Source organism: Rhea pennata, chromosome 2 (assembly GCF_028389875.1).
Source record: "Rhea pennata isolate bPtePen1 chromosome 2, bPtePen1.pri, whole genome shotgun sequence".
Taxonomy (NCBI): Eukaryota; Metazoa; Chordata; class Aves; order Rheiformes; family Rheidae; genus Rhea; species Rhea pennata.
Window position 1 is genome coordinate 143,643,780 of NC_084664.1, and position 27,858 is coordinate 143,671,637.

Here is a 27,858-nt window from a genome sequence, read left to right on the forward strand (position 1 = left end):
ATCAGTTTAAAGCTCCTAACTGGCACATAAAGCAATTCCAGAAGTTGGTCTCCCCGATTGTCCAGCATCTTGTTTAGTTTTGCATTTTGATTTACCTCATTTATTCTCACATTGACCTGTCTTCTTTAATTTTAGAGCCTTTGTGATCCTTGCAAGATTAAAGGGCTTCACATAGATGCTTTGAGGCCATTATTAAAGCTTAAAAAATCAATCCTGCAGAAGAAATGGCAAGATTTACAAAACCTGACAACTTATCAGCTACAGAACAGGAACGAAGCAGATCTAGTATGACAAATATAGAGATTGTGGAATAATACTTCTAAAGTTTCTGTTATACAATGAAAATACATTTCAAGATGTATTCAGGAAGAATCTTTACCTTCAGCATTTAGTTGCACATCTACCAAACCCACTTTCTCCTGTAACAGTGCTGTAACCTGGGCAAGTGTCAGGTCATGTGTGTGCTTGGCCCTTTCACATTTTGATATCCTTCTTCCACCTAAAGTGCAAAGGAATTTCTTCAGCTCTGTAGCCACAGAGCACACAGCTCCTTTCAGCTCCCCAGGCTCACGCCAAGATCGGACAATTCGCTCAGGTTCTCTGTGACTGACAGATAGTCTTTACACATCAACATCAACCTATGTTTTTCTTTGTTTACACAGAAGTGGAATCTGGTACCGATACCTCTTCTCCCATTGCTATTCAAAAAGAACTGTGATTACTTATAAAGAGCAGGAATCTTGTATCTTTTTGATTCCTAAAGAAGAGCTAATACTACTCCCTAGTAATACACCAGCTTTTGCCTCCTGAAAGGCTCTACACCAACTTCTCGCATGGGCTGTTCTCCTTGGCTGCTCCTGCCACCCCCGTTGCGCGTTGCAGTGCACTCTGCACCTCCGAGGCCCTCATCAAGCCACATCTGCCAGAGACGAAACTTTATTCTACAAACCTTTTAGTGTTACAGTATAGGACTTCACCTTCAACTGTCAGCCTTCTATAACAGAAGTTGAAAACTGTTTTAAGAGATGTTTCTTGGAACAACCAAACTGTACCACTCATAATCTTTCCCGCATTGTTCCTCCCCTTATGTTACCCATTCTCCCCTTCTACCGTGAAGATGCCAGCTGACACACTAGGTGTTTGACTAGATGTCAAACAGCCTTCTTCTAATAATTTACTGTGTAATGACAAGTTACTGTCTTAGATACAAAGACCTTCTCTGAAAAAGTATTTAAGTGTCTGGCTGTATAGTCAGGAATCGGCAAATAATATAAAAAGATTTTCTTAGTACAAGAAAGAATTTAGCTAAATAATTGCTCATGACTCTACTGCAAAAGAGTCCCACCTAAAGCAAGCAGCAATTTTTCCTCCCATAAGTGCTTCTTTTGTTATGTTATAGAAAACATAAACAAGAGTAGTCTCTTACTGCTCTCTTGACAGTATTTAAACCAAATGATGAGATACATATAGGACAGATTCGACTTGCAATACTCTGTTTATACTTTAAAAGCACACAACTGTAGCATTTTCTGAGGATCAAATGTTTACTTATTTAGATACTTCAGTACCTATGACTTGCTTTAGATACTTAACAATAATTTACATGTATTATTTGTAGGGAGTGAAAAATCAATGAAACATATATTAACATGACCAGGACTGATATGTCGATACACAACTGCAGTATCTTCATCCACATTTTTTAGCTTTGCATCTGACAACTAATTTCTTTCCGTCTCCTGTCCCGAAGGAAAGAAAATGAAAGTTTGTGCCTCATACCCAGGAATTTAACAGACTTAGACTCTTGGTAAAAAATAGACAAAGAAAGCCACTTCTCAGCTCAGAATTCTCTATGGAAACAGTCTTGGTACATCATCTTTATTACATCGCCTTTAGTTCCTGCCATCTGTTACCCCCTCAGGTATTGTTTCAGTTGTGTCAAATCACTTAGCAACTATGGGCCTATAAAGGAAACATCAGAGGCTGTCACAGTGCTGTCTAGTGTAAGCAGCGTTGCTGACACATAGCTCAACACGAAACATGACTTTGAATCCTGTGGAGACAGACTGTCATGTTTAGTTTGGTACTGGCTTGTAGGGCTTGTCCCTGACTCCATCAGGGTGAAGAGAGAGTACCTTGACTCCACAATTAACCAGTGACTTGTAAAAGATGGGCAGAACCTCAGTGGTGCCAGGCTGTAACAGAGGCACTTGTTGCACGAAGATTATGCGGGGGCATTCTGAGCTGGGCGAACTAAGCTGTATGCTAAGGCTTCTTTTCTCCTAACATTTTGCTCTTGTGATACCTATGTGATTTTAGTGGTTGAAAGTCGAGGCTTCCAAAAAACAATACATGCAGCTCTAGTATCTTCATGCTTACCTTAATTTAGTGCCTTTTTACTGTCATATTCTGCATCAAAAGAAAACCCACCCGTAAGGGAAACAGCCATAGTAGATGGCATTGAAATGCAAATATAAGTTTATCTGGAAGCCCTGTAAGCAAACACTGGGCTGGAGATGCACAAAACTACAACCCTGCAAACAATCTTGCAATGTGGGAAGGGAAAGAAGAAATGTTTCAGTGTCAGTGACCACCTTCTTCCCCCTTCCATTCTTTGTTCTTTGGGCATACTTCAATAAAAGATAAGAAGCTGGAGGAACTTGGATTAAATTTACCCTAACTAGGGTTAGCAGAACAGGAATGATGAAATTAAAACTACAAATCATATATGCTATATTTCAGTATAGTTACAGAAAGAAACTACAACTTGCCAACAGGATAGCAAAGGGTAGCTATCAGAAGAGCATATTAGAAGTGGAGCAAGATACTTTAAGTCTATGTTGCATTCTTCTTCTTCTTCTTCCTTTTTTTTTTTTTTTTTTTTTGACAGTGTCTGTCTCTTCCATTTCAGGAGACTGAGAAGTAGAGTGAGTAGTTTCACACTGGAATGTACCATACTGAAAAATTTAACATTTGAAAGACGGACTTAGTTCTTAATTGCCCTTTCATTTCATGAAAGTCACTGATGAGTGCAGTCTCTTGTTGAATGCAAGGAAAGAATACGGCAATGGAAAGGTGCTCACAGAAGCCTGTCATAGTGAGCAGTGATCCACTGCTCCTCTCTAGAAGATAATTATTGTATGGTAGAGTAACAATCTCTTAGGGAAGAAAAATCAGGCAGTTGGATAGGTCAAAATGGTCATTTTGTAACTCTTCTGATATTGAAGACTTAATTCTAATATCTGTTGAATGACTGACATCACCATCATGGTCAAAAATAATCAAAAATAACAAAAAAAAAGCTCTCCTTTTTCTTTGTATTGCATTTTTTATTACAAAGTGGATCAAGTACAGAGACACGGGGATAATTGTGAGTAGAATAAGGTAGAAATGACAAACAGAAGAGTAAAGCACATTACCAAAAGAAAGAATCAATGAGAAGAGGTGAAGATGCTAAGGCCCTTGCTTCCAGGAAGTTAGGAATGTAACTTTGAGTCAGAAGAAAGTACCAAACTCTATTTGGCTTTTATAGCCCTTCCTATTTCCTGGCTCCAGGCATTTAAATAGGATGATGAAACTTGTATCTGTTTCCAGAAAAGTTAATAATTATTATGCTATTCCAGCTCAGCCATTTTCCCTCTGCCTTTCTTTCCCTCTCTCAAGTTTTGAATCTTGTAAATATCTTGTCCATCTTTTGTTACATTTGTCAACTGATTTCTTAGTATTCTGACCAGACTTAATTTTTATTAAACTTTTGGATTTAACTTAATACTTAGCAGTTACATATTAATAAATGTTTGTTCACAGAGTGCTTTATGATTTTCAAAGTGTTATTCAATAAGCCATTTAACTGCTATTAACAAACAGAAAATTTTTAAAAATTCCTGTAAGCAGGGACTGGCAAGTGCCTTTGGCAGTGAAGGGGTTTATAAAACAAGCACAAATTAACAGACATCAAACTGATGCACAGTACAATGGGTTAGTGCTTTAGTGTAACCAAACGTATGGGGAGAACTTCAGATTACAGAAATTGCTCCAGGTAGGAATTGTCAAGACAGCTCTATCTACTCTTAGCTTCTGTAAATTCCCTATCTATGTCCAGGTCCGTCAGAGCACAGTAGAAGAGCATCTGTATGTATTTCGTTGTTGTAGCTGTAACACAGAGCAAAAATGTGCAGTTGAGACAAAGTTGTAAGATAGCTTAGACATATAGATATTCATGGATTTTAAGCACTGTGTAGATATTAAGAAAATTTTAAAATACCTTAATGAATTGGATTAAACACACATCATAGATAGACAGATAAAGGCAAAAAGAGACTAAAAATTATAAAGTCTCTTACTCTTTAATTAGTTCTAATTTAGATTTAATTTAGTAGATAAAGATATCAACATATAGATTGATAGCTGAGTTCAAACTGAATAGTACAGTTTTGCTCTTCAAAACTTGCCTGAATTTGAGGGGTGGAAACTACCCTTCATACCAATAATTCGTTATTTCATAATGCAGGAAGATACACAAATTTCTCTGACTCAGCTATTCCATTACACAGGGAGAAAGTGAAACCGGTGTCACGAGATCTCTGTCTTCCAAGGAATCAAAAAATTGCATCCATATAGTCTGTTAGAATCCTATAGGGCTTTTATTAAGCCAACATACTAAAATGGCTCAACATCACAAATAGTAGATGACACAGCACACTAATTACACCCATGTATTGGAATATTTTGTATAGTGCATGGTTTTGTTCTCAAGAAAATGTGATGAAGTATATGGTCTCAGACATTCCGTATACAGTATAGCAAAACATCATAAGGAAAAAAGATTTTAAGAAAAATTATTCTTTCCCTCCTCTGACCAAACATCAAGATTTTGGCACACAAAGACAAGACTATATTGCTTACCAGAGAGCCACTGTAGACATTTAGGTCTTTTTTCAACTGGCAGATAGACTCCCAAGTAATAAGCAGGAATGCCTGAGAGGGCAATACCAACCCCAATAAGGGAATTGACAGTGTCACTGTAGAGAGGAACTATGACCAGGAAAAGGGAACATAGACAGTATACTATAGGGAAGAAGAGGCTAAGCTGTGGAAACAAACAAACAAAAAAATCCAGTATTTATTAAAAGTAGTAGTAAAATATTCTATTGGAAAAATGACAGATTCTACGGATTAAAATTAGACAAGTCAGAAATAAAAATAACTATTGACTATATGACTATTATGTACTCAACCTTATGAATGGCTGCAATTAGTAGAATTGAGACCCTCTTATGCTTGAATATCTGACAATTTTGTTGTTTTCAGGCCTGCAAAAGCTCACTTCCTTTCCACAATAGTAAGACACCAATCTTCGAAAGAAGAACTTTAAAACTGAATAGTAATGGGTGTTTCTTCTCTCCAACTTCAATTACAAAATTCTAATTGCAAGTCTGACTGGGAACTAGTTCTATTAGACTTTCAAGTAACATCTAGATATTACAGAACTAACAGACTGATTTAAAACCATTTAGCCTGGGCACGTAATAAAAAAAAACATTAAAAAGACACAAATAACAAATGAGGAAAGTTGAAATAACCCTTTTATAGATTTATTTTTCACTGGAATAAAATGCAATCAAGAGTCCAGAAGTTGGCATTTGAATACTAGCTGAAACTGCTGAGAATTTACTGGTATAATCACTTCTTTTTCCTCTAAAGGATAAAAAAAAAGTAAGTTGATGAAAATCAACTGCTATGTTTGAAAAAAAAAGAAAAAGTGCAGGCAAAGTTGTGATGCTGGCTAAATTGGCAAATGGTGATAGGAATTAAACAATCATTACCTATTATCTGATTGTAATCCTTATTTAAGTAGAGTCAGTAGTAAAACTACTCCAAAGTAAAGACTTTATCTGTAGCTAAGAACCCCAAACACTTATTTATTCCTTACTTCTTTTGAAATAAAGGGAGTTTTAAAGTTCAGCAAAAGGAAAAAAACCTCTGCAAATACCAATACATTTCAACCTTACAGTAGAAGTACCAGAATGATGTTCTTGTGAAAACTCAAATACATTTTGCTCCTTCATTTCTTATCTTGTATGCTAAAAGAATTTCTATGGTTGAAATAAATAGCTTATAACATAACTAGTAATGGATCCCTTGTTACAATATTACTGGTCACATAAACATGAGCATTAGCTGGGTATTATGGCTTACCTGCTATGCTGTTTTACTTACTTTAATAGGCCGTGGTCTATGAGGCTGAGTGTATCTCAAGTACATTAGTCCTGCAATAGACAGACCCACAAAAAACCAGTAGCTGAAGCAGTAGTAATTAATGAGAAGAAAAACATCTTCCACAAGGAGATAAAGCAAAGTCATTAAACCCTAGAGAAAATATTGGGAAATTTTTAATAGGAAAATAAATACATGTCTTACAAAATAAAGAGGTAATGAAGTTATGTTAAGGGTATGTTTCAAAGATATTTGACTAGGCCTGGGAGACCAGCTCCTTGCAAGAAGCAAATACTTAAAATCTCTAAGAAATACCCAAATACACTGGCACAAAACACACTTATCTCTTCCTCGAATGTAGTAGTGACAGCTCCATGCTTGGCTGAACACAGCTAGGGTTTGTGAAGTTTTTCTTCTGCCAGCAGGCAACGTCCTAGAGAACGCCAGATGAGGTGGTCCCAGCCTCTGCTCCCTACAGAGAAGCCTACCGAGAAGCATTCTGTAGACAACAGCTTACTTTGCCTTTCTGACTGACTTCAGTTTGAAAAATTAACTTTTTAATTTTATTTCACTTCTGGAAGTTCTCACAATACAGTCAAACTTTGAGACCTTCAGAGTAACTTCTGTGGTATGCTACACTTCTGCATGGAAAGGGTGAAACAAGACCTAAAATACATGGAATTTAATGGCTGCTTTATTAAATAGGACAAATAGAAGAATACAGTCTTTTGATGAGCAGAAAATAATCTACTATGATAAATGGAAATTATAGTGTGTTAAGGAGTATAGCTCATCTTACAGATGCAAATATAATTACTTTAAGAAGACTACTCCTAATGAAATAATAACGATAAGTAAATTATTATATTTTAAATGGGACCATTATGAGCATTTGCTCGTACAACTTATGTAACACAGGGCAAGAGGAGACACCAAATAAAAATTATGTCCAAATAAACAACAGTGTAATGCTTTTGAATGACTTATTCTCTATTTGTGCATAACCTTCCCCGTATTTTAATCCATTTAGGGTTTATTTATTAAAATCACTTGCATTAATTTTATACCTCATGGCTTCTTGCTCTTGTAGCTGAAGGTTCATTTCTGCAGTGACAGCAGGACAAATTAAATATGGGTATGGGAGTCCAATTTGAAATGCTTTAAGACTCATGTTCTGACTACAGAGTTCTAGAAAATCTGCCTAGAAGATAGTCTGAGAGATCTTCTTGTCATATGCTTCTCCAGTGGACACCTTGAAAACTCATAGAAAGACTTAAAAACAACTCCTATCTGTATAGTTACATATTTAGCCATTCTCTATTTTTCAATTTATTTTATCATTCTTAATTCTGGCTAATCTTGAATTTTCTTGAATAAATTAGGTATAAATATGAGTCAGGCCAGTCTCTGTGCACTGAACCCCCTCAGAATAAAATACCTCCCTTCCCCCCAAACCTCAACTAGTTTTGGAAATTCTAGTCATTTGGAGAAGATTTCTCTAATGCAAGGGCAGCCAGGGAGAAGTCTAGGGAAAAGGCGAGGGAGGCGCAGTGCTCTCAGGATTTGAATCGCAGGCTAACCAGGCTGAGCACGAGGCCCGACTGTCACTTACATTAAAGAGAAGAGCAGGAACTGGGGTGAAACACTTTATATGAATCAAGCTCAGACTGTCAGGAAGGTGTCCTTCTCTGGCTCCAACATAAAAAAGCCTAGCACAAACAAAAAGAACCAACCAGCCGGTTACCCTAGCAATAGCTTGTTAACTTCCAACACAGACAACATTAATTGTGTTATTGCTAGATTGTAAATGTTCCTCTGTTTTCAAGTGCCTTTAGTTTATCAGCTGGTGCTGATCATTGATATGCCAGATCATAACAATTCTTCCATCTTAAATGAACATAAATGAAATAAAGGTGTCACTATCACAGTATACTAATGCAGATTAATATTAAATGATTCTTTTTCAGTTACTTTAAGTAAATCTTACATTTCATACCTAGAAGCTGCAATTATTGACGAGTTTAACCCACTATAGCAAGACATGGCCACTGCTATAGGAATAATCCACTTAGCGTAACTAAGGGTTTCATTGCCAAATGTCTGCAACAGAAAAATGAAAATAAAAATATAGTGAGACTGTTAAATATATGGACAATCCTGAAAAACTCCCATGAAAACACACCAATTCAAATATAGTGTTATAGCCCATGCTTTCTTATGACGCTGATAATTTCACTGATAATGAAATTAGAATTTGGAAAAGCTGATCAGTATCAAAGTAAAAATGACAACTGAATTAAGAATTCATGTATTGGCTTTTATGTGTTTTGACAAACCTTGACTGCAGCAGGGCATGCATTATTGTATAAAATATTGGTGAAGTTTTAAAGAACATTTCAGTGCATATCTTTGTTTTGAAAATATTATTGTCAGTCTATCACATTAAAACATTGCACATTGTTCATAAGAATAACAGCCAAAAGTGTTTCTTAAAGCATCCAGACTTTCTTTCTGTAGCTCTTTATCTGTTTGACCCTAATGAAAGCATCCTCTACACAGATGTACTGTTAGGAAAAGGATTTACATAGTATGTAAGAGGATTTAACAATAACAGATTTACTGGATATGTGCTTTACATGTACTTTGTAATATACTGGTACTGTTACACAAAAACAAAGTTTAAAGCAAAGGAAAAACCTTCAGCATGGAAATATTTCAATTGGTTTTCCAAGAAATATGCTATCTGAGGTTCTTCCACAGTGTTACCCACAGTACCTTTTGATTTAATTGTTTATACAACTTACCACAGCCACTGCATCACTTGTGAGGAGATCTGACATGTCCAACACTACATAGTATGCTACATTAGTCAGCAAGTAAACAACAGTCACAACAGGCATTGAAATTGCAATAGAAATAGGTAGATTCCTACAAAAGGAAAGTGGCAAAATTATTTCATGTTCTTTAAACAAAAAAAAAATACCTAAATGGCAGACTGTTCCCAAATTCAAACATTCATAAATGGATGCCTCCATCACTTCCTGTTTCATCATTTTGTAATCATAGAGTTGCAAAATAAGATCTAGCTGTGTGTGCAGCAATTCTCCAAGCAGCTTAGTTGGCTGCTTGTGGACTGTCGCAAGTTTTAGAGAAAAACTACATTTGTACATGTAAATTTTATATATTGTCTTTTATAGGAATCAAATGAAAGAGAACACTTATGCAATGAAATTTAAATGCAGACTTAAGTGTTTTCTTGAACACAGCTTTCTTCTGACTCAGAATGTATGCATGTCCCAAGATAAAGTGTACTATACTATTCTGAACAGATGAGGCATAACACTCCTCAGGAACTGTACATCCCAACAGTCAGAAGATGGTATTTCCAATGCTCCTTTAGGCTTTTTTTTTATTTCTCAGTTAACTTTTCATGCTTAGCAAAATGAAACAACTTGCCCACAAAAAGTAAGGCTGAAGATCACATGATAAGAGTCAAAAATCTGATGCAATCTTATTCCATTGGTGGCAAAACAAGTTCTGGAAAATACAACTGTTCTGTCTGATTGAAAATAGGTGTGGAGTTTTAGAGGGCTACATGGACCCGCACTTCCCCTGCTTTCAGAAAGGGCTTGCTCTGTTTTTGAGAATTCTGGTCTAAAGTATAAGGTGTAAAATTCATGTATGTAGAGAAGTGACTTATTAGCATGATACAACTGGTGAGAGACAGAGAGGAAAATAATCAGAATGGTTCTCATATTTAAAAGTTCTTTTGAAAAGAGTTTTTTTTGTAAAGAAAATAGTTTGGCTAATTTCCAATCAGAAGCAAACACAGAGGAGCTTGCCCCACCATCAGCTGTCTTTCCAGAACAGTTTTCACAGATTTGAAAACAAAACATGCATTTACCTCTCAGGATTCTGCATTTCTTCAGTGACGTAATTCAGAGTGTCCCATCCCGCGTAGGAAAAGAGGGCGGAATACAGAGCCAGCGCGATCATTCCTGGATTTGTTGCTGAACCCTCAAATGGAGCTCTAAGATTTTCTGTTCTTCCTGTATAAATGGCAAGTACCAACTGCCTGTTTTATTTCAGACTATAATGTAGAAGCCCACAGCATCAAAAGTTTCAGCTATGCAAAAAGAAATAAGACCTACTGTATCCAAGTTATATTGCAACACTTGCAGGTTCCTTGTCTGCTGGCATCTACATCTAGCCTACCGAAGGACAGTGCTGTGCTGAGGTCTTCCTGTGCCCTGACTGTCAGGAAGAGAGAGCTGGGGCACCCAAGTTCTATCCCTGAACCATTTCAGATTTTTACCTTTCATATTTGTGTTTTAATGTTCACCAGAGGAATTAGCACTCAGAGAAGGGAGAACTCCCAGAGACACTGTTCTCAACAGCATGCTATATACAACAAAGATGTCTCCCAAAACTGACAAGAGAGACATGAAAAGCTTTCAAACTTCTCTTTTAGCATAGTTTGAGATGATAACCTAAAGAACGCTGCAAAATGTAAGAAATGTTAATGAAACTGTATGAATCTTCACTGCAGTGCTGAAAACAGGAAGAAGGCCTTACTAAATTCTGCAGAATTCTGCAGAAGAAAAGTGACCAATCTAACAAAAATGGAAGTGGGTTTAAGCATTAAGGCTGACATAAACACGCCTAAACCTCTATTATGAAGAAAGAAAGGTCTTTGTTATAAAACCAAGTAACTTCACCTTGTGGTCAAACTGAGGAATTTATAGACACCACAGAAGCAATCCAATCTCTGAAGAACACTAACCTAGAATCTGCCACTACCAGTCTTCCACGTTCGTAACAAAGCCGCTCTCTCAGCAGACTGTCAGAACTGAGGAAGGTAAAGCTGAGATTTACACATGCTTTGCAGACATGGCTGAAGAAAATTGTAAACAGAAAAAAAAGGAAAAATCCATGTTCAAAATCAGATACCTTCACAAGGTTTTAAAACAGTGTTCGTATCTGAACATACTGGAAGGAACATGTCGGGACTAAAAAATGTCAAAACCATTATTTCATTAAAACAGCTGCCAAGCTTAGGAGTGCATTGACCCAGTCACAACTTCCTCCAGAAATCTAGCTCATTCCTCCTCCCAAGTCTTTTTTTTTTTTTCCAAGAAGATGAGAGCTTAGCTACTGTTAAAAGCTCTTGTCGTTTTGCATTCATAACAATACAATTTTCTCTCCACCTTTATCCTCCTGACCACATGCGAAAACATAAAGGAACCGGGTTATAGGGATGCACGAGCAAAAGAAATGCTCCCTGTCCCAAACTGTGTCATGGCAGCTGCACACAAATGAACAGGTCATAGATTTCAAAGGCAGAAAATACAGATAAATTCGTAACTGTAGGGAGAGGGCAAAGCTACTGTGGGTGTGCCATCGTGGATTCACATCATTTTAAAACTGCAGCAGCTTAATTCACCAGGGGAACTACTTATTCATGTAACCTTAAGCAATGCTTTTCTCCTGCAACTTCACATTCTTTCCCTTAGGGCTGGGTTCAGTTGTTCCGTTTTCTTTAGACTTGAAAAAATCAGTTACAACTGACATACACTAGTAATGGCTAAATGAAAATGCTCTCTTAAAGTCTAGTGTGACTTTTACAATACAATAGCTGATGCACTAAAGCTGTAGCCAAGGAAGGAGAAGGCCAGCAAATATGGAAAGGCCATCACTTTTATTAGGTCTTATGAGCTAGTTTCAGCAGGAGAAAAAGATAATTCCTGTACTGAATAGGGAAGATCTTCTTTATTTTATTTAAATAAAAATACAATGGCTATTTAGGGATTTCACAGGAAAGCAAAATGAAAGAGAAACCTTAGTAACTAAGCAACAGAGCTGGAGCTGGAAGACTTCATTAGCTTATTATGTCCCAGAGGCTCAAATTAATAAAATCAAATCTACTCTTGTATGCAAAAATCATAGGTAACACTGGAATAAACACTTCTCTAGCTTTTCAGTGTGGTCTCCTCAGCGTTATTATTGCTGACACAAAATGGCTCATCTATCCTGTGATGCCCTGCAATATTCACCGTGATTCAAGGGAGAGCAGTATTACCCACCAGTAGGCAGAGTTCTCCCTTGTTTGAGGAATAAACATGTTCTCTCAGCAAAGACCATTGGCTTCTTCGCATAGTTGAAGGACAGAACAACTTTCTCCTTCCCAGACTTCTCTCCCCTTGCAGAGCACTACTGCTGTCACTGCACACGCTCCGCTGTCCTTCCACAGAAAGAGCAGCAACACTAGCCTATTCATATGATAAGGATGAGTCATGTTTAAACTAGTTAATGCTAAACTGATGTTAATTTGGCTACTGCTTGTCATTTAGCTTGAGCAATGAAGAACTGTGTGTGTGTGTGTGTGTGTGTGTGTGTGTGTGTGTGTGTGTGTGTGTGTGTGTGTTGGCTCCCCATACTAAGCACAGAAGAATAATTAAACCCTCAGTACCTAGTGTACCCTAAAACTCTTCTCATCTTTCTCAGGTAGACATTTTTTTCTGAGTAAATAATATTTCATATGCAAGTCTTATGGAGTGTGATTTTCCTGCGTAGAAGTTGAACCCCATATAGGGTTCAACATTTTTTAGGAATTTAAGCAAATAAAATATATTCTTACCTTGACTGATTTTATAAAGGCCAACAGATATCACCAAGATAAGAGCCATAAGTTTTGCGTATGTGAAGATATCTTGTACTCGAGTTCCCCACTTCACATTAACACAATTAACAAATGTTAAGGAACCTGTTAAGAAAAAGAACATGCATCAAAGGAGAGCTATATGTTTACACGACATAAAGCACTGTTCAAACAGATATCCAGATATTTCTTTTTCAAGAAATAAAACAGAACCTAATTTGAACATTTCAGGACCATCTAGTTTTTTTGAGATTAATAAAAATTCCTGATTTAAATCTACATGACGGTCTTTTTTCCTAAAAAGAACTTATTTGATTGAATGTACTGTTTTCCTGGCAACAAGTGGGAAGAAAACACTTCAGATTTTGAATTTTAGAGCTAACTCTCACTTCTTTTAAATAATCTTTAAATCTTAATAAAGTCAGCAGAGTTGCTCACATGCAAAAGGTGATTTTTTTTTTATCTCTGCACCAAAGATTTCCCTAAAAAGTGCAAATTCAAGCTCTACTCTCTGTACAGAGTAAGGATAGTTTCTACACCAAAAAGCTTGGATGCTGTTTGCAGAATGCTGGATTGAGCCAGGTCAGCACGTTGTTTGTTCTGTGTATGACAGAACATAGCAGAAGTAACTAAGCAGTTTGGTTGCAGAGGTTGGATTTGATCAGCTCATTCTTCCTATTCTTGGCATTCATTTTTTTCACTTTAATTTTTACTTCAGGAAAGGTACACTTATGCATGTGGTACCAAGTTCAACTCCTGATGGCTGTAGTAGACATTAGGGCAGATGTGGTGTGGGCAATTAGAGTGCTCTGAAGCACATGTCTGAATGCGCTATTACTTCTCTAGTAGATATTTCTTCTGTTTCTTTGCTCTGTTTATAGATCTAGACTTCAGTTTCAAATAGAAATAAAAAGGATTTTATAAGTGCTTAAAATGAAAACCATCAATAAGCCTTTCTTTATGTTAATGAAATTAGAATCCAACTGCAGATGCTCAGAGAACTTCTTGCTTTCATTACCATGTGCCAACTTTGCATATTTTAGTGGGTGTACTGTCAGCTGTCAAGTTAATGATGCACCTAACTATCTGCAGAATTTGGATTTGATTTGCACCCACTATTTCCCATTAATATGCCAATGCAATGCAACGACAACAGTTTCTGGTGTAAAATTTCAGATCATATATTGAACTGTTCTTGCTTAGTGTCAGGCTAGGATACAGTTTGAAACTGTTTCTAAAAAAAGGATTGCTGTAAATCTTGATCTAGTAAATGTGGCATACATGTTGAAGTAAGATTTTACACTCTGTAATTTAAAAATAACTATTTAGAAGAATTAACAATATACCTCATCCTTAGAAGTATAGTAGTATAGAACAGTAACACTGAAATAAATGACTATTTCTTAAAAATGATGAAATAAAGAAAGTGTTGACTGAAGTCATCTTGGCAATCATCTCATTGGCAGTCATCTGAGATGCTGTAAAAGTGCTATCTGAAATACTGCAAAGGGTAAGTTTCCTGCATGCGACATGATTGTGCTGCATTGTCATTAAATTCAAGGCAATTAGATCTCGGCATGGAATTCCCAGTAAACTCTACTAAACATTTGCCCCAAATTGTTTTAATAGTTCTTTCTACTATGTTGGTGAATTGCCAATTAAGTCTGCTGCTTGTGAGCCCTTGCTAAAACAGTTGACACTACTAATGCGTTTGCTATCTGATACTGCTAAACTGCACATCACAGTTAATATAATAAATTATAATTTTACCAGCAATCTGGGCTGTTACACAAAATGTTAATTATAAGCCTGGTTGGGGTGATGCAAAGAATCTGCAGCATGTGAAAGCAGGTAGCAGCTGCCAGCCACACATAAGGCATAAGCATACAGAAAACAGAGGTACTAGAGCACAGAGCTGCTGATCCACAAGATGACCACAGCAAAATCAACTAAGAAAATGAAGGCTAAAGAAGAATTTGAAGACCATTTCTCTTCAGTGTTAGGATTTCATGAGATGGTACTAAGACACGGGGGAAAGAAATTTAGCTTAATAAATAATTGCTTTCTTGTGCAAATGGAGAATTTAAATTGAAATAATCTCTTGGAATAGATTTGCCTCTTAGGTTGCTGAATGGTTGTGATGGTCTCAAGTTATATCACGGGCTCTTTTTCAGAACTGAACTTCCTCTGTATCACGGTGGGGAGTATCAGGGCTACGAAGAAAACAGCTTTTCAGAATTGTTAGTTTACAATATGCTATACTAAGTTAAATTTATTCATCCTTTTAGAAGTTTTTGTTGAGTTACAACAAAACTTCTTTGAGTCATTTTTAAAATATCAGGCACAGCCCAAAGGGATGCATATCTAGTCTTGAAAAATCCGCATCAATAAAGAAAAGAGTGCAAGTACAGTCCATTTAGTAGAGGATAGATTTGTAGTGCTTACCCCATGTCCACCTAAGACCAGTCATGACATCGTCAGCCCTGTGGAATGTCTGACTGCTACACAATTTCTCTAGAGACAAAACTTTTTTTAGGCAGAGTATTTTTAACTCCATATGAATCTTAATACTTCTATTAAATTTTATATAACTTGCAAGGAATGGAGTAGAAAGGGCAAGAGCTAAACACAGGCTGTGTATTAGGCCTGTAATCCAAAGAGACTATATATTTTTAATCAGCAAACAGTTTCCCTCAGCCAAATTGTTGGAATTTTCTTCCCTCCTCTAATATTTTAGCACCAAATAAAATCCATCTGAATAAAAGCATAAAAGTTCCTAAGGACATGGTCTACAGAGGCACTGATTATTTTCACAGAAGGTTAAGGAATAAGGTCTCAGAAAAATCTCTCTGGAAACCTCCAAATACAATCATTAATTTCTAGCAATCATAAATTTACTCACAAATACAAGCAGCTGCAATCAACCTAACTGCGTCATAGGGTGGCTCACAATGTGGAAATATTGGTTGAACAATATAGTTAGCAAATGTGATTGCTATCACTGCCTGAGTTGTTGGTTCGATAATCAGCAAAGACGACCACAGTCTGATGAAGGCCACAAAGGCACCAAATGCTTCCAAGATGTAGGCATAACTGGCTCCAGATTTAATAATGGATGTTCCCAATTCAGCATAACATAAAGCTCCAAACAGTGAAAAGATCCCACCAAGAACCCAGATGACTAGAGACAGTCCATAGGAAGCACTATACATTAAAACACCTCTAGGGGACACAAATATTCCAGAGCCAATCATGTTCCCTACAATTAAAGAAACTCCATTTAGTAAGGTAATTTCTTTTTTCATCTGCATTTTCTCTTCTGAGTCTGTCATATTGTCCATTTCAGTTTTTCCATTCTTAGATACGGATTTTTTATTGCAGCATATTCGCCAGGGGGCTGTCATCTTCAATTATCATTACCTGAAAACAACAGGAAAGAATATCTTTTGTAATGTATGTGGCATCAGAAACATGAGTAAGAAATTTAGCATACAAGACACTAACAGTATAAAGAGCAAGTACCTTCCTGCTTTTGCCTGGTAATCCAGGAACCACCTGCTAGTGAATTCATTTACCTTTTACTGTTCTGTAGCTTTTCTTACAGGTAAATATGTTAAAACATTGTCAGTTATGTTAGGGAAGAAAGATACTGTACCTCTGGAGACATTCTAATTCAGCTGGAGTATCCCACACAGTATACCTCGCTAAATCTTGCTCCCATCCCAGAAAGAACTTTGTTCTACTATTCAATCAAATCACATCCATCCAAAATTATCTACTGAGGAACACAAGAAAAAAGACACAGAAAGATACTCAAAAGCTCTAGCTTCAGGAGGTTAGTGTGAGGATGAAGAAAAATCCACAGCCTGGGAGCTTCAGCTACTCCTAGAGATAGGAATCCTGCTGTAGTGAATAATGCAACTTGTTTAGTTATGAACCTCACTTGACTTCTGGGTAAAAACCACTAACATGCAGAGATTGCGTTTTGGACACCCTGTTCCTGGAACAGTTTTGTATGAGGGAGTCCAAGGAAACACAAGTCTCTAAAGGCTTCCAGCTGCAGGACACACAGGACAAGATTCAAGTATGCCAGGGGCTGGAAAACTACATAACCGCTGTCACATACATTAGTATTTTAATAAACTCATACAGGCATCATGAGCCTATGTTAGCGATATCTGAGGTCTGGCTCTGAGACTATTACTGACCTTTGAAAATGTTATGCTTATTTTGACATCCACTGAAAAGAATACTTTACCTCCCACTTGAATCTTTGACACTGTCTTCTCCCCCTCAATTGTTACAACTCTAGGCTGTTATACTTTGGTAAGTAAGATGATATTTTAATCATATCTCTTCATAAGTCCTACTGACAATCTCTTCCTCACATTTATTAGCACTTATTATATCGAGATCAGTCAGCTCTGCATCTGCTTGATTTCTAAGACAATACACAGTGCATCTACTCATTAAATCCCAGGGGTCACATCCTTATTTAGAAGCTGATACAGAGATCCTATTGTCAAGGATTTATTTCTTCAAGATTGATTATGGTAATTTTTATTACAAAGATTTCCTAAAGCTGCCTGGCTCAATTTATAGTCCCTTATGTTTGCGCTCAGCATGTTCTTAAAGCTGCGGTGTGTTCCTACCTTACTACGGATTCCTGTTTTATGAAGAGAGTAAGATTAGCTCAGATGACATGTGAATATCTGAAAAATGTATTATCTTACTGAGGCTTCCACATTACTTCCCAATCTTTCACATTTAATTTCATGGCTGGGGAGCCTGAGACAGCTTGCAAGTCCTTGTATCCCAGCCACTGTCCACTGTCCTGTGTTAGCTCCTGTGTTAGCTCCCCTTGGTTTCACCCACGCATGGAAAACTCTACTTTCTGATAAGTTCATAGGTTTGTAACACCTCACTGTTAACACACTTCACCCCCTAAGCCTCTCCTCAAAACTTCAGCTTTGATGCTAGTGTTGTCAGGATCTAGCAAATACTGCAGCTTCCCTGGGAGACTCCAGAGCCAGTCTCAACCCTAACCTGATGCCTTTGACTAGGTCTATATTGGCAGCCAATGTGATCCAAAGGAAGCAGATTCGTATGGCAAAACAGCTGGTACAGAAGACCTTTTGGGGACCTACTCACAAAGGAATGAGAAGATACACTTGGAAATTGTTGGGCTATTTTCAACTGGCAATTGTTTTGGTCACTAATAGTCATTTGCAGTAAACTCCTGCATCTGGGAACTCCTCAAAGCACAGTACCGAAGAACTCTTCCTGGGTCTCTCTGCTGCCAGGTGTGTTCACACAGACTTCTACCTCTGAAAAACTTGACCAATTTTTATTAGCTTCTACTATGCGGGAAAAGTGTCTGCAGATTTTTTTTTTCTTTTGGAAGGGTCAGTCATATCATTAAGCTCATGTGTAACAAGCCCCTCACCACCAGGTTTTGCCCTGTACGTAGTGAGGTATTTCTGTTCTTAATGAAAACAATATCACAGTATTCCTACCTTCCTAGGTATTCTGCCCTAGATTAAGAGCTGTAAGTCAGGAGCTGGATATAGATGCGCTTGACATGCAGCAAGCTACGTGTATGCATCATATCCATCTGGAGCTGAAGCAGTGAAAGATGGGCTGGGGAGATGTAACAGCTTGGGCTGTAGCAACTGTCCTCTGACTTCATTCATTCCTACCACAAGGTCAGGCTTGCTCATAACAATGCTTTCTTAGAACAATGACATTTTTTTTGGTGCCTGTCTCAGGAGAAACAAATTCCTCCTTCTCTTTCCCCATCTCCAACCCAAATGTTTCTAAAGAAGACTTCCTCAAAAATCCTATGAGCTAAAGCAAAGTTTTGTGAGTAGAACAAGCACTGTTCCATGTGATACTGGTCAAAAACATCTGATCACAAATTTACGTCGTCATGTGGGTCAACAGCCAATTTAAAACCAAAAACAAACCCAAAACTTCCAGAAAGGTTGCTTTTTCTTCGTAAAGTCTATCTGTTTTAGCAGCCCTGATTAATTTATATGCTTTCTTTTCCAGTTTTTGGTGGGACTCAGTTTTCCAGTTGATCAAATAACTAATGAGGCATGATGAGGCTTAAAGATTAAAAGGTGTGAAACTCTCTTTAAAAAAATAAATCTTTTCTCATCCCCAAAGCACTTCCTCTAACTGCAGAAGCAGTATGGGAACACTGAAGTAAGGTTAAATATTAATTTTGCTATAGATGTTTGACTGCTGAATGACCCATCTTTTAGGTGACCTCCTCTTCACACACAAGTGAATCCTCTAACTTTTCACTTTGTCCCTCCCAGAATCAGAATCTCACCTTGGGCTGGGGAAGGAATTTCAGGCTTCTAATATACCAGTCATGTATCTTACAATTTCTAATGTATCTTTCATGTTTACTGTGGCTGACCCCATAGCTAAAAGAAATTTGAGCATTTACACTGGCAATACTATCTGCATGTCACAGAACTTTTACAATCTGCAGCTTTTATGAGAATGTGTAGGTAAATGTTAAAACTATTTTTTCAATAAAGCAATTTTACTTTTCACTTATGCTAGCCAAAGATTCCTTCAGATCTCTAAAAACTGTGTAACTAGAGTTGTGTAGGAACACATTTCTGTATGAATAAGTGATTGTGGATAAAATAATTTTGAAAGGAAAAAGAAGTTAGAGTAAGAAATAGTTTAACCTTCTGCACTTTGAGAGATGCCACTTCAGCAAAACTTTTAACCAGACACTGAATTACAGCCAAGAATAGGTACAATCTGTTATCTGAGATTCAGAGGATAAGAGATTCAGTTTCCATAAATAAGAAGTGCTCACTGACTTCACTGACTGTAGTTGAGTTATCCAATTCATATCAACTGAAAATCTGTATGAAAGTTGTGCTTTGAGGATAAAAGCCTTTAGGCAGTTTCTGTCTTTCTTGAAATCAATAGCAATGTTCCCATGCAACATTTCCACTGACTTTTACAGTGCACTGACTTCATTCAGTGAGGTTGCAATCCTGAAGTTGTTATTCTCTTTATTTAGGACTATCTCTTCCTTAAATAAAAAAAGTTTTCCTGAGTCAAGACTTGTGTTAACTCTCAGCAAAGTCTTCATGGTATTAAGAAGTTCATGCAGATCTTCCTGCATAACAGCAGTAGGGGAAAAACCCTTTATGATATTGTAAAGAATTAACTGCTATTAAATGAAGAAAACTATTTGAGAAGATCCTTCCTCTGTCCTAGTCTAACGCTCTCCTCCCGTTTAAAGCTTTTGCCATTTTTTTCCTACTCAGTCAGTCTCATGGTCTTGTCTTCTGTCCTGTCCTACTGTCACCACTGTCATTTCAGTGTCACTTAGTTCTCGTTCTACCATCTCCCCCTCTTGACAAAATCTTTACTGCTTTTGCCTTGAACTAGTGTGTAGAAAAGCCCAAGCTAAGAAGCATAGCTGGTCAAACATGACTTCATTCACTGTCACTTGGGTGTCTCCTGAGATCTTCTTTCAAGGGTGCATATAATCCATGCTAGCATGAGTATAAGGTCTAGGAAGGCTTATTTGCTGGGACTACCCATCACCACTGATAAAAGTTGGCACAGAGGGGTGGCCACTTCCAGTTGGAAAATCCTGAATTATAATAGGTAACAAATCTTTACAGTGAATCCTCTACCAGATAGGAAGTCAGAATGGCTTCCTGAGCATAAAAGAATTAACTCATATGGTAATTTAAAAAAGGAGGTTCTTCATATTCTGGTATTCTGCTTTAGCAGAATGGTTAAGTGTTTAAAGACTAACCCTATTGCAATAATAGAAATTTATGGCATCAAAAATATACACACAGGTATTTTACTAGCACTTGTGTTCGAAGTTTGAAGAGCAAGACATAAAAGCTTCCTGAAATGTTCAACTGCATGGGTCCCCAGGGACTATTACAAGTGAAAAGAGCTGCTGTTCTCTGGAAAGTAGAGGTTCAGACATGCTTGAACACATTGATGTGCCTCAGAGGCTTTAGAAGAGTAAATGGAACAACTGTAAACCCTTGCCTATGTCTTGTCTTGGCTATCGATCTCCACAATAGAACTTCAGTATCTTGTTGACATACAGGTCCCATTCTTTCTTAGGTACTCCCTCAATAAAAGGAAGAAAATTTTCCTTTCAGAGGAAAAGCAGATTGCATTGAATAAGCTGATAGGCATAAAGTCCCTAAGTTATTCGCAATCTCCTGTTTACTTCACAGCCATATATACAAAAAGCAACAGAAAGGAACTTGTAGGCAGATGCTTGAGAAGTTTAAGAAACTTGTAACTCCCTATACAGATACTCCTCAATATGATTTTTTAGTCAAGCCATTACTACAGGTCATATGCAAAAATAAAGGAAGAAATGACAGTTTCCTACCAGTTGAAAATCAACTGTGAAAATCAAAATTGGAACCAAAGCCAGTTCTTTCATATATCACTGTAGGACTGGTTTGGCAGGGCAGGATTTTCTCAAACACTTCTCAGCCTTCAGGAATCTACAGACTAATGAGTGATTGCCTCCTTCTTGAGGAGGTAAGTAACCTTTGCCAAATGATTAAGTAATGCTTGGTCAGGAATTAAGGAAGTGTGATATCCTAAGAGCTGCTTTCACACAGACTTCCCAAAGGACTGAGCTGCCTCTTTTCATTAGGCTGCTTTGAAATTCCCATCTTTTAATTCAATAAATAACAATAAATCAGAGAATCTCTCTCAGAGATCAAATATAGTTCCTTTTAAGGGATTCACTTGGAAACTAAGGGCACTCAGAAAATTGCACCCTATAAAAGATGTCAGAATATGCTGGACATCAAATTTACTCCTGCATTTAATGTTATTTCAAATAACTTCACAGTCTTTTAATTAGGTGATTGTTATCACATAATTTCTCAATCATTAAATTCTGCTACACCATCAATGAACCCACCAAACACAAACCAGGCAATAAAACTGATACAAAAACAGTCTTCTATTTTCAGTTGGAAAGTGTGTGACGTAAAACGTAACACTTAATAATGAAATCTAGCCTATTTCAATTATGTTTGCAGTAGAAACATTTATATGTTGAAAGCTATTTTAAAAGCTGTGAGCAATCTCAGTATCTTTTCAAAGTAGGCACAAGCTTTTATTTTCCCTGTATGCTGTAGACACTGTCCCAAAATAAACAATAACAATAATGAAAAAATACTTATTTATATTAAGAGCTACCGAGGCATACAATCAGATAAACCAGATTTCAACATGACCAAAAACATGCATAGATCAAACTTCAAAACACTGTTGCTCAACATGAGCTTCAACAGATCCCAAAGGGAGTATTTATGGCAGATTACACCATCAGGCACTTTCCAGTGCAAGAAGAGATCAAGCAAACAACAAGATTATGCATTATGAAGGAACAGCACAAAGTAAGACACTTGGCAGAAAAACAAAGAACAAACAAACAGAAGTTTGATCTCCACTAAAAAGAACGTATCCCACTCACTAGGAAACAATCAGCTTTCACAAGTGGTGGGTTTTTTTTTTAAGTTTTGTAAGTATATATTTACTAAAACAACACTTCACATATTCCAACAGCATTACTGTCGTCAGAGGCTTGTTTTCTCGTATGAAGCACTTGCTCCACCCCCAAGTGCTCCATTCCCACCCCAAAGCAAGTCATGGAAGATATTTTAAAGAGGAGCTACTCTGTTCCAAACCTAAGAAAGGCATTAAGAAAAGAGAAAGTAGACGCTTACCAGTGGGGAGTCGATATGTCTGCTTCCTTTAGCAGAAAGGCTACTGTAATTGAATAGTGACTCTCTCACTGCGGCTCTAAATAAGTACACATCTGTTTCACCAGGACAACAGTGTAAGTTACACTAACATGAATAGCCTCTTCTCTCACTCTCAGTTTAGCCTTGCCTTTAGCTATTTTTATTACAGTAGCAGTAATACTAAAATCAACGAGAGCTTTCAAGAAAGAATATCCCAACTCTTCTGGAATGTGGTTTCTCCAAACAACCTCAACTGAGGTCATTTGCACGCAGAAGCAGGCAGCTTAAGTATCAGCTGCTATTCCTTAGAAAACTGTGATAGAAATAAGACAAAAGGAGGACTTAAAAAATACATATTCCTGCATTCACGTTATGTCACTGAAATCAAGAACATTTTTCCTAGACATAATGCGAAATGAATGTAGTCTAATTCCTCGTTGTGAATTTAAAAGACACAGTGAGACTTTTTACTATTCCTCTATACACAGAACACATTTATTCTCAGACCGTGACTGGGCCAAACTGGCAGTGGAGCAGTTCTATGAGTTATTTCCTGTGGAAACTAGCAAAGAATGACAGCTAAATGAAAAATATAGCTATTACTTTATCTCAAGCATCTTAATGTTTATCTGTTTACTTTTTTCCTATATTTTCTTTTTAATTTAATCTGCTCATTATTAAATATTTATCAGTTCAGTTCTTAATTAGAAAACGCTGTATATGTGGCTTTTCTAATAATTTCTGACATGAGATATGACATACAAAACAGGCTGATTTAGCATAAAGATCTATTAAACAAACTTTTCTAAAAAATAAGATTTTAAAAAAAGTAAAGAAAGGTCTTACCCAAAGTATTCAGCTTTTGTCTTCTGCAATACACTATATAGTGTCCTCTCTATGAAGCACTTTGGGGAAAAAAGGGCCAGTATGATACACAGCAGAATATCTAGACAAAAAGGCAAACATCCAGAAAGTAAAGTCTTAGGGGCAGTTAATGAATGCAAGAGCACTAACCTGGAATTTTTGTTTTCCATGAACTATGAGGCCAACAGGAAGGCAAAAATCTGTACTCACATGTCAAAGGGCATCTGGAAGGAGCTGATCCAGCAGATCAAGAGTCTTCAATCACTGGACTGAGTTGAGGCACAAGATAACAAGATTTAGATCAGAATCAGCCACTAATCAATATAGGAAAATGAAATAATTTAATTCAAATGCAGACATCCTCCTCTTTCAGCCTCAGTCATCCAAGAGGAAAGAAGTAAGTCACATCATGTTGCATGTTCCAGACTGTAATCCACAGTGACCCAAAAGAAAAATAAAAACAACCCAAAAGTTTCTATCAGATCAGTGCTCCTCCTATTTTTTTTCCTTTTAAAGTAACATCTTGTAAAACATGCTTTCTGTGGCAGATGGAGACGGGTCTATACTTAATGTTTATATGAAAGTGCTGTACTTTTAAAAAACACTATTAGAATCAGATATAAGTATTTTAAATAAAGTAACTCACAGGCTGTTCATCTAGGAAGAGCAGTTTTTTATCCCTGAAAGCTCTCTCAAGTCTGTCTGAAAAGATTGCACAACTTCAGCTGCATGCAAGTCTGTGGTTACCTACGTTATAATGAGAAACATTTTACCAACAGAACTGTTTTGCAAGCATGTTATTGGCTGCTAGAGAGCAGAGAGGCTGTGTCCCACATTTAGACTCTGCTCTTGTAAGATTTTTTCTTTCTTCTGTCAGGGCAATGTTAATAGACTATAGCCTACAAAGCAGGCCTGCAATCGTATTTTCAAGCATGCATAATTACTTTCATTCTTAAATTTGAACTGTGTTGAATTTGTCATGTTTCAGATTTTGGGCAAAGGCTGTTTTTTTTTTTCTTCATTGTGTTTTATGCCCTGTGCAGAGCAATCCTGTTTTCAGCCATTTCCCTCTTCTTCGAGTTAGAGGGCACCTTTATGTTGTCTGTACATGCACATCCTGAACCAGCTTTAGTCCTCTGTTTTAATTCTGTAGAGGATGCATGTTGGAACATGAAACAAACATTTTCTTCATTAACACCTCCCATATTATTATTGGTCTGATTCTGCTGATTATGTAGTATTTGACATTTCCCACAACTTTACAGTAACAGCACACAAACGAGCATTAAGCAATCATAAGACATGCAGCATGTATGAAAAATACTTCACATTTCTTCTGTAAGCACAAAATCTAGTTCCTTCATAAAGGATGATTAGCCCTATCTTGCTTTCTAAGTAAGCAGAATGGATAAATGTAAATAAGTGAACATGACTGCCTTTATATTCTTCTTATTCATTTTTATAATCTTGTGGAAGTTGACTAGTTCTTCTGCAATCAGAATTATTCTGTGTCAATTTATTGCTCACAGCAATTCTTAATGTGTTATAGCTACACATATGCACATTTGCTTTTGGAACAAATTGAAGTACAGTTGCCTGAATATGTTTGTGACATTTTCTGTTTTCTTGCCTGCATTTCCATTACTGCTCAGGAAGGCTTTTCATACTCTGCAGTGGAAACAAGATTACTCAGATTATTTCTAAAACCCTCTCCATTCATACTATGGCTCCAGTGCAACAAACAGTGCAGCTCCATCACAATTCCTCCACCTCCTGCAAGAGTCTCTATACTTCAGAGAGCAGACTCCCACAGTCCGCATCTACAATAGATGAACTTACAGTTAATCTCAACTGAAAAGATGTTGCTTAATGCTCTTTGCCACTAGCTGCAAGGATCTGAATAACAAATAAAAAAGGTCCACTATTGCTAGGTAAAATCAGATTACTTACTGTCATTTACTTACTGCCTTACTTTCCCGTAAGTTGATGCAGGACAGACTATGGGGCACAGACCATTTCAAGAAACCTGTAGCGAACGCACTAACTCAAGTCGTGAGAGCATAACAGAATCAGCAAGGCACTGCCAACAGTGAAGAACTCAGTAGTTGGTCAATAGGCTAATGTGGCAACACCACATGGAGGAACGAGCTGTGGCTAGGCTTGCTTTTCACTATATGAACACACCAGTTCAGGTTAGCACTAGAGTAGAATATTTTATACTGCATCCCTTCTGAAGAGAAGTAGCCTATCACCAATATCAGATGGTTTCCAGGTGCTGTAGAGGAACACAAGTATGGTAAAGGGGGTGAGTAATAACCTGACAACACAAGATATTCAGTATAATCAAAATTAAAGCTGAGTGCAGATGCTTACAGAACTTGCAATATTAAGTGACTAAGTGCTAAAATGCTGTATGAAATCCAGTGGTAACAAGTCATATATTTTTGTTTGTTCCATGGGTCACAAAAAGCTCTCAATGAGTTATGACAAATGAAAGAGCTCTTACTGTCAGCAAGGACAGTGCTCTGAAAAATCAGCAGCTTTCTTCCTAGGAGAGAAATAGCTGAAAAATCTGTTAGGAACTTCTAATGAAGAAGCGAGGAGTGCAGAAACAGAGTTGTGTATTGAAAGAAGAGGAAGACATTCCTCACCTTTTCAATCTTCCCTAGCACTATCAAACAGTGTCCTCGTGTACCAGGGTACCACCATTCACAGCCACAGAGCATGACTGTAGCAAATGTGACAGATGCAGAGCTGCCGACTATCAAGCTGTGTACGAACTGCATGATTGTCCTTGCCCTAGACCTGCTGCCACAGTCAGAGGTTGATACCAAGTGCCCCAGCTGCACAGAAACTGTGTTCCTATTTCACGCTACTGGAATTAAGGAACAGAATCATCGAAAGCAGGCTTTTACTTATTAACTCGTATATCTAATAACCACCTCCACAAACCATCCTCCCCAGTCCCGCGTGGTTCAAACACACAGCCTCCATCTCCCTTTCTCCTTGGTAAATTCAGAGATTTCTCCTTATCCTCACTTCTCTATCTTTCAAGTCCTGGGTCTAGCTCTCTTCCTCTTCTTTTCACTCTTGATGAAATTTGTACATGCCCAGCCTATTGCAGAAGGTCAGTTTATGCATGCTACTTCCTCATGGCAGCCAGGTTCAGGGTCCAAAAGAATGAGAGATAAGACACAGAAATCTTCTACTAACTACCCTCAGGCTAGATCACAATGCTCACAGCCTTACAGGTGTCCATTCATTCAGCAGTAAGGACAGAACTATCCTGGCAGTTGTGCCACCTCTAGGTGATGGTGCATTGAGAAGGGCTGCCCAGTGATTGCAACAGCCATGGCAGCATCATTCCTAGATCTGGCTGTGTAGGCTCCAGTGCTAGTTTGTGCAACTAGTGAAAGCCATGGCCTCTGAAGCTTCATGCTGGTAACACTCAGGAGCTGGAGAATGCCTATCAGGCAAAGACCTGCAGAAAATTGCCAACAGAGACTACTCACAGGTAGGTGATGTGGCTGACTCCAAACCAGTTCTCTGATGACAGACCAGAGGTAGAAGTGGGGAGATTCCAGAAAGCAGTAGCATTCTTTCCTCCATTCGCAGGGTGCTCTGGAAGACTATGTGCTCCACTTGTCTTCAGGCTCCATCTCCCTGCAGACAGCTTTGAAAGCTAGCAGCTTCACGCATGTAGAAGCTCTGCACTCATTACTCTTCATTTCAAGAGCACTATGTGGTCCTACCAGTTGGTCCTCATCTTTTATGTCCAATGTTTCCTTTCTGTATGACGAGACTGGAGGGTGGCAACTAACATAATTGCTTTGGAGTAACCTGGAGTAGCTTTGGGATCTTTCACATCAATTCCGCTGGGTTTTCCCTTATTGCATGACACCTTGGAGAGCAGTGGCTGTGCCAGAAATGCAGCAGCAGGCACACTGGCAGGCACAGCATGTGTCAAAGACAAGTAAGGGAAAAGGTGCAGCAGCATCATCATAAAGACTCAATAGCACAAATTCTGAACAGAGACTGCTAACCTGCATGCAATGATAATTGCTCCTTTTTTTTTTAAATAAAGCCTGCTGACACAAATGTGCACTGTGCACAGTGTGTACGGTGCCTGTGCTGTGCTGAAGATGTGCAAAGCTAAGTAGGAACAATGGTAAATCAACTGCAGGAGGCATCCACTCTGTTTTTCAGGAGGATCTGGAAGGAGGTACAGACCCTTCAGCCATGTAAGCATGTGAGACATCAGATGTCTTTTCTTTTTTCTTTTTTTTTCTTTTTTTCCTCTCCTCTAAACATTGCAGGACCACCTTTACCTTCTTAAGTATA

At 37.7% G+C, this 27,858-nt stretch overlaps 1 protein-coding gene across 4 annotated transcripts; it reads right to left on the bottom strand.

The window, feature by feature from the left end:
- Positions 1 to 3,308: 3,308 nt before the first annotated feature.
- On the bottom strand, positions 3,309 to 27,540 carry LOC134137495 (Y+L amino acid transporter 2-like). 4 transcript variants are annotated; one of them, XM_062570530.1, is made up of 13 exons: positions 27,030 to 27,540; positions 25,482 to 25,792; positions 23,728 to 23,943; positions 23,500 to 23,599; positions 15,777 to 16,294; positions 12,854 to 12,979; positions 10,121 to 10,265; positions 9,021 to 9,144; positions 8,213 to 8,316; positions 7,829 to 7,925; positions 6,220 to 6,369; positions 4,906 to 5,089; positions 3,309 to 4,152 (listed from the first exon to the last, which is right to left on the bottom strand). In XM_062570530.1, the coding sequence occupies exons 5-13, from the start codon at positions 16,276 to 16,278 to the stop codon at positions 4,061 to 4,063; spliced, it is 1,524 nt and encodes a 507-aa protein (XP_062426514.1). In that variant the 5' UTR covers positions 16,279 to 16,294; positions 23,500 to 23,599; positions 23,728 to 23,943; positions 25,482 to 25,792; positions 27,030 to 27,540; the 3' UTR covers positions 3,309 to 4,060. The 4 variants fall into 4 exon arrangements, with proteins under 4 accessions (XP_062426514.1, XP_062426515.1, XP_062426516.1 ...); XM_062570531.1 differs by lacking the exon at positions 27,030 to 27,540 and having other exon boundaries at positions 25,482 to 26,073; XM_062570532.1 differs by lacking the exons at positions 25,482 to 25,792; positions 27,030 to 27,540 and adding an exon at positions 24,164 to 25,380 and having other exon boundaries at positions 23,728 to 23,786.
- Positions 27,541 to 27,858: the final 318 nt, after the last annotated feature.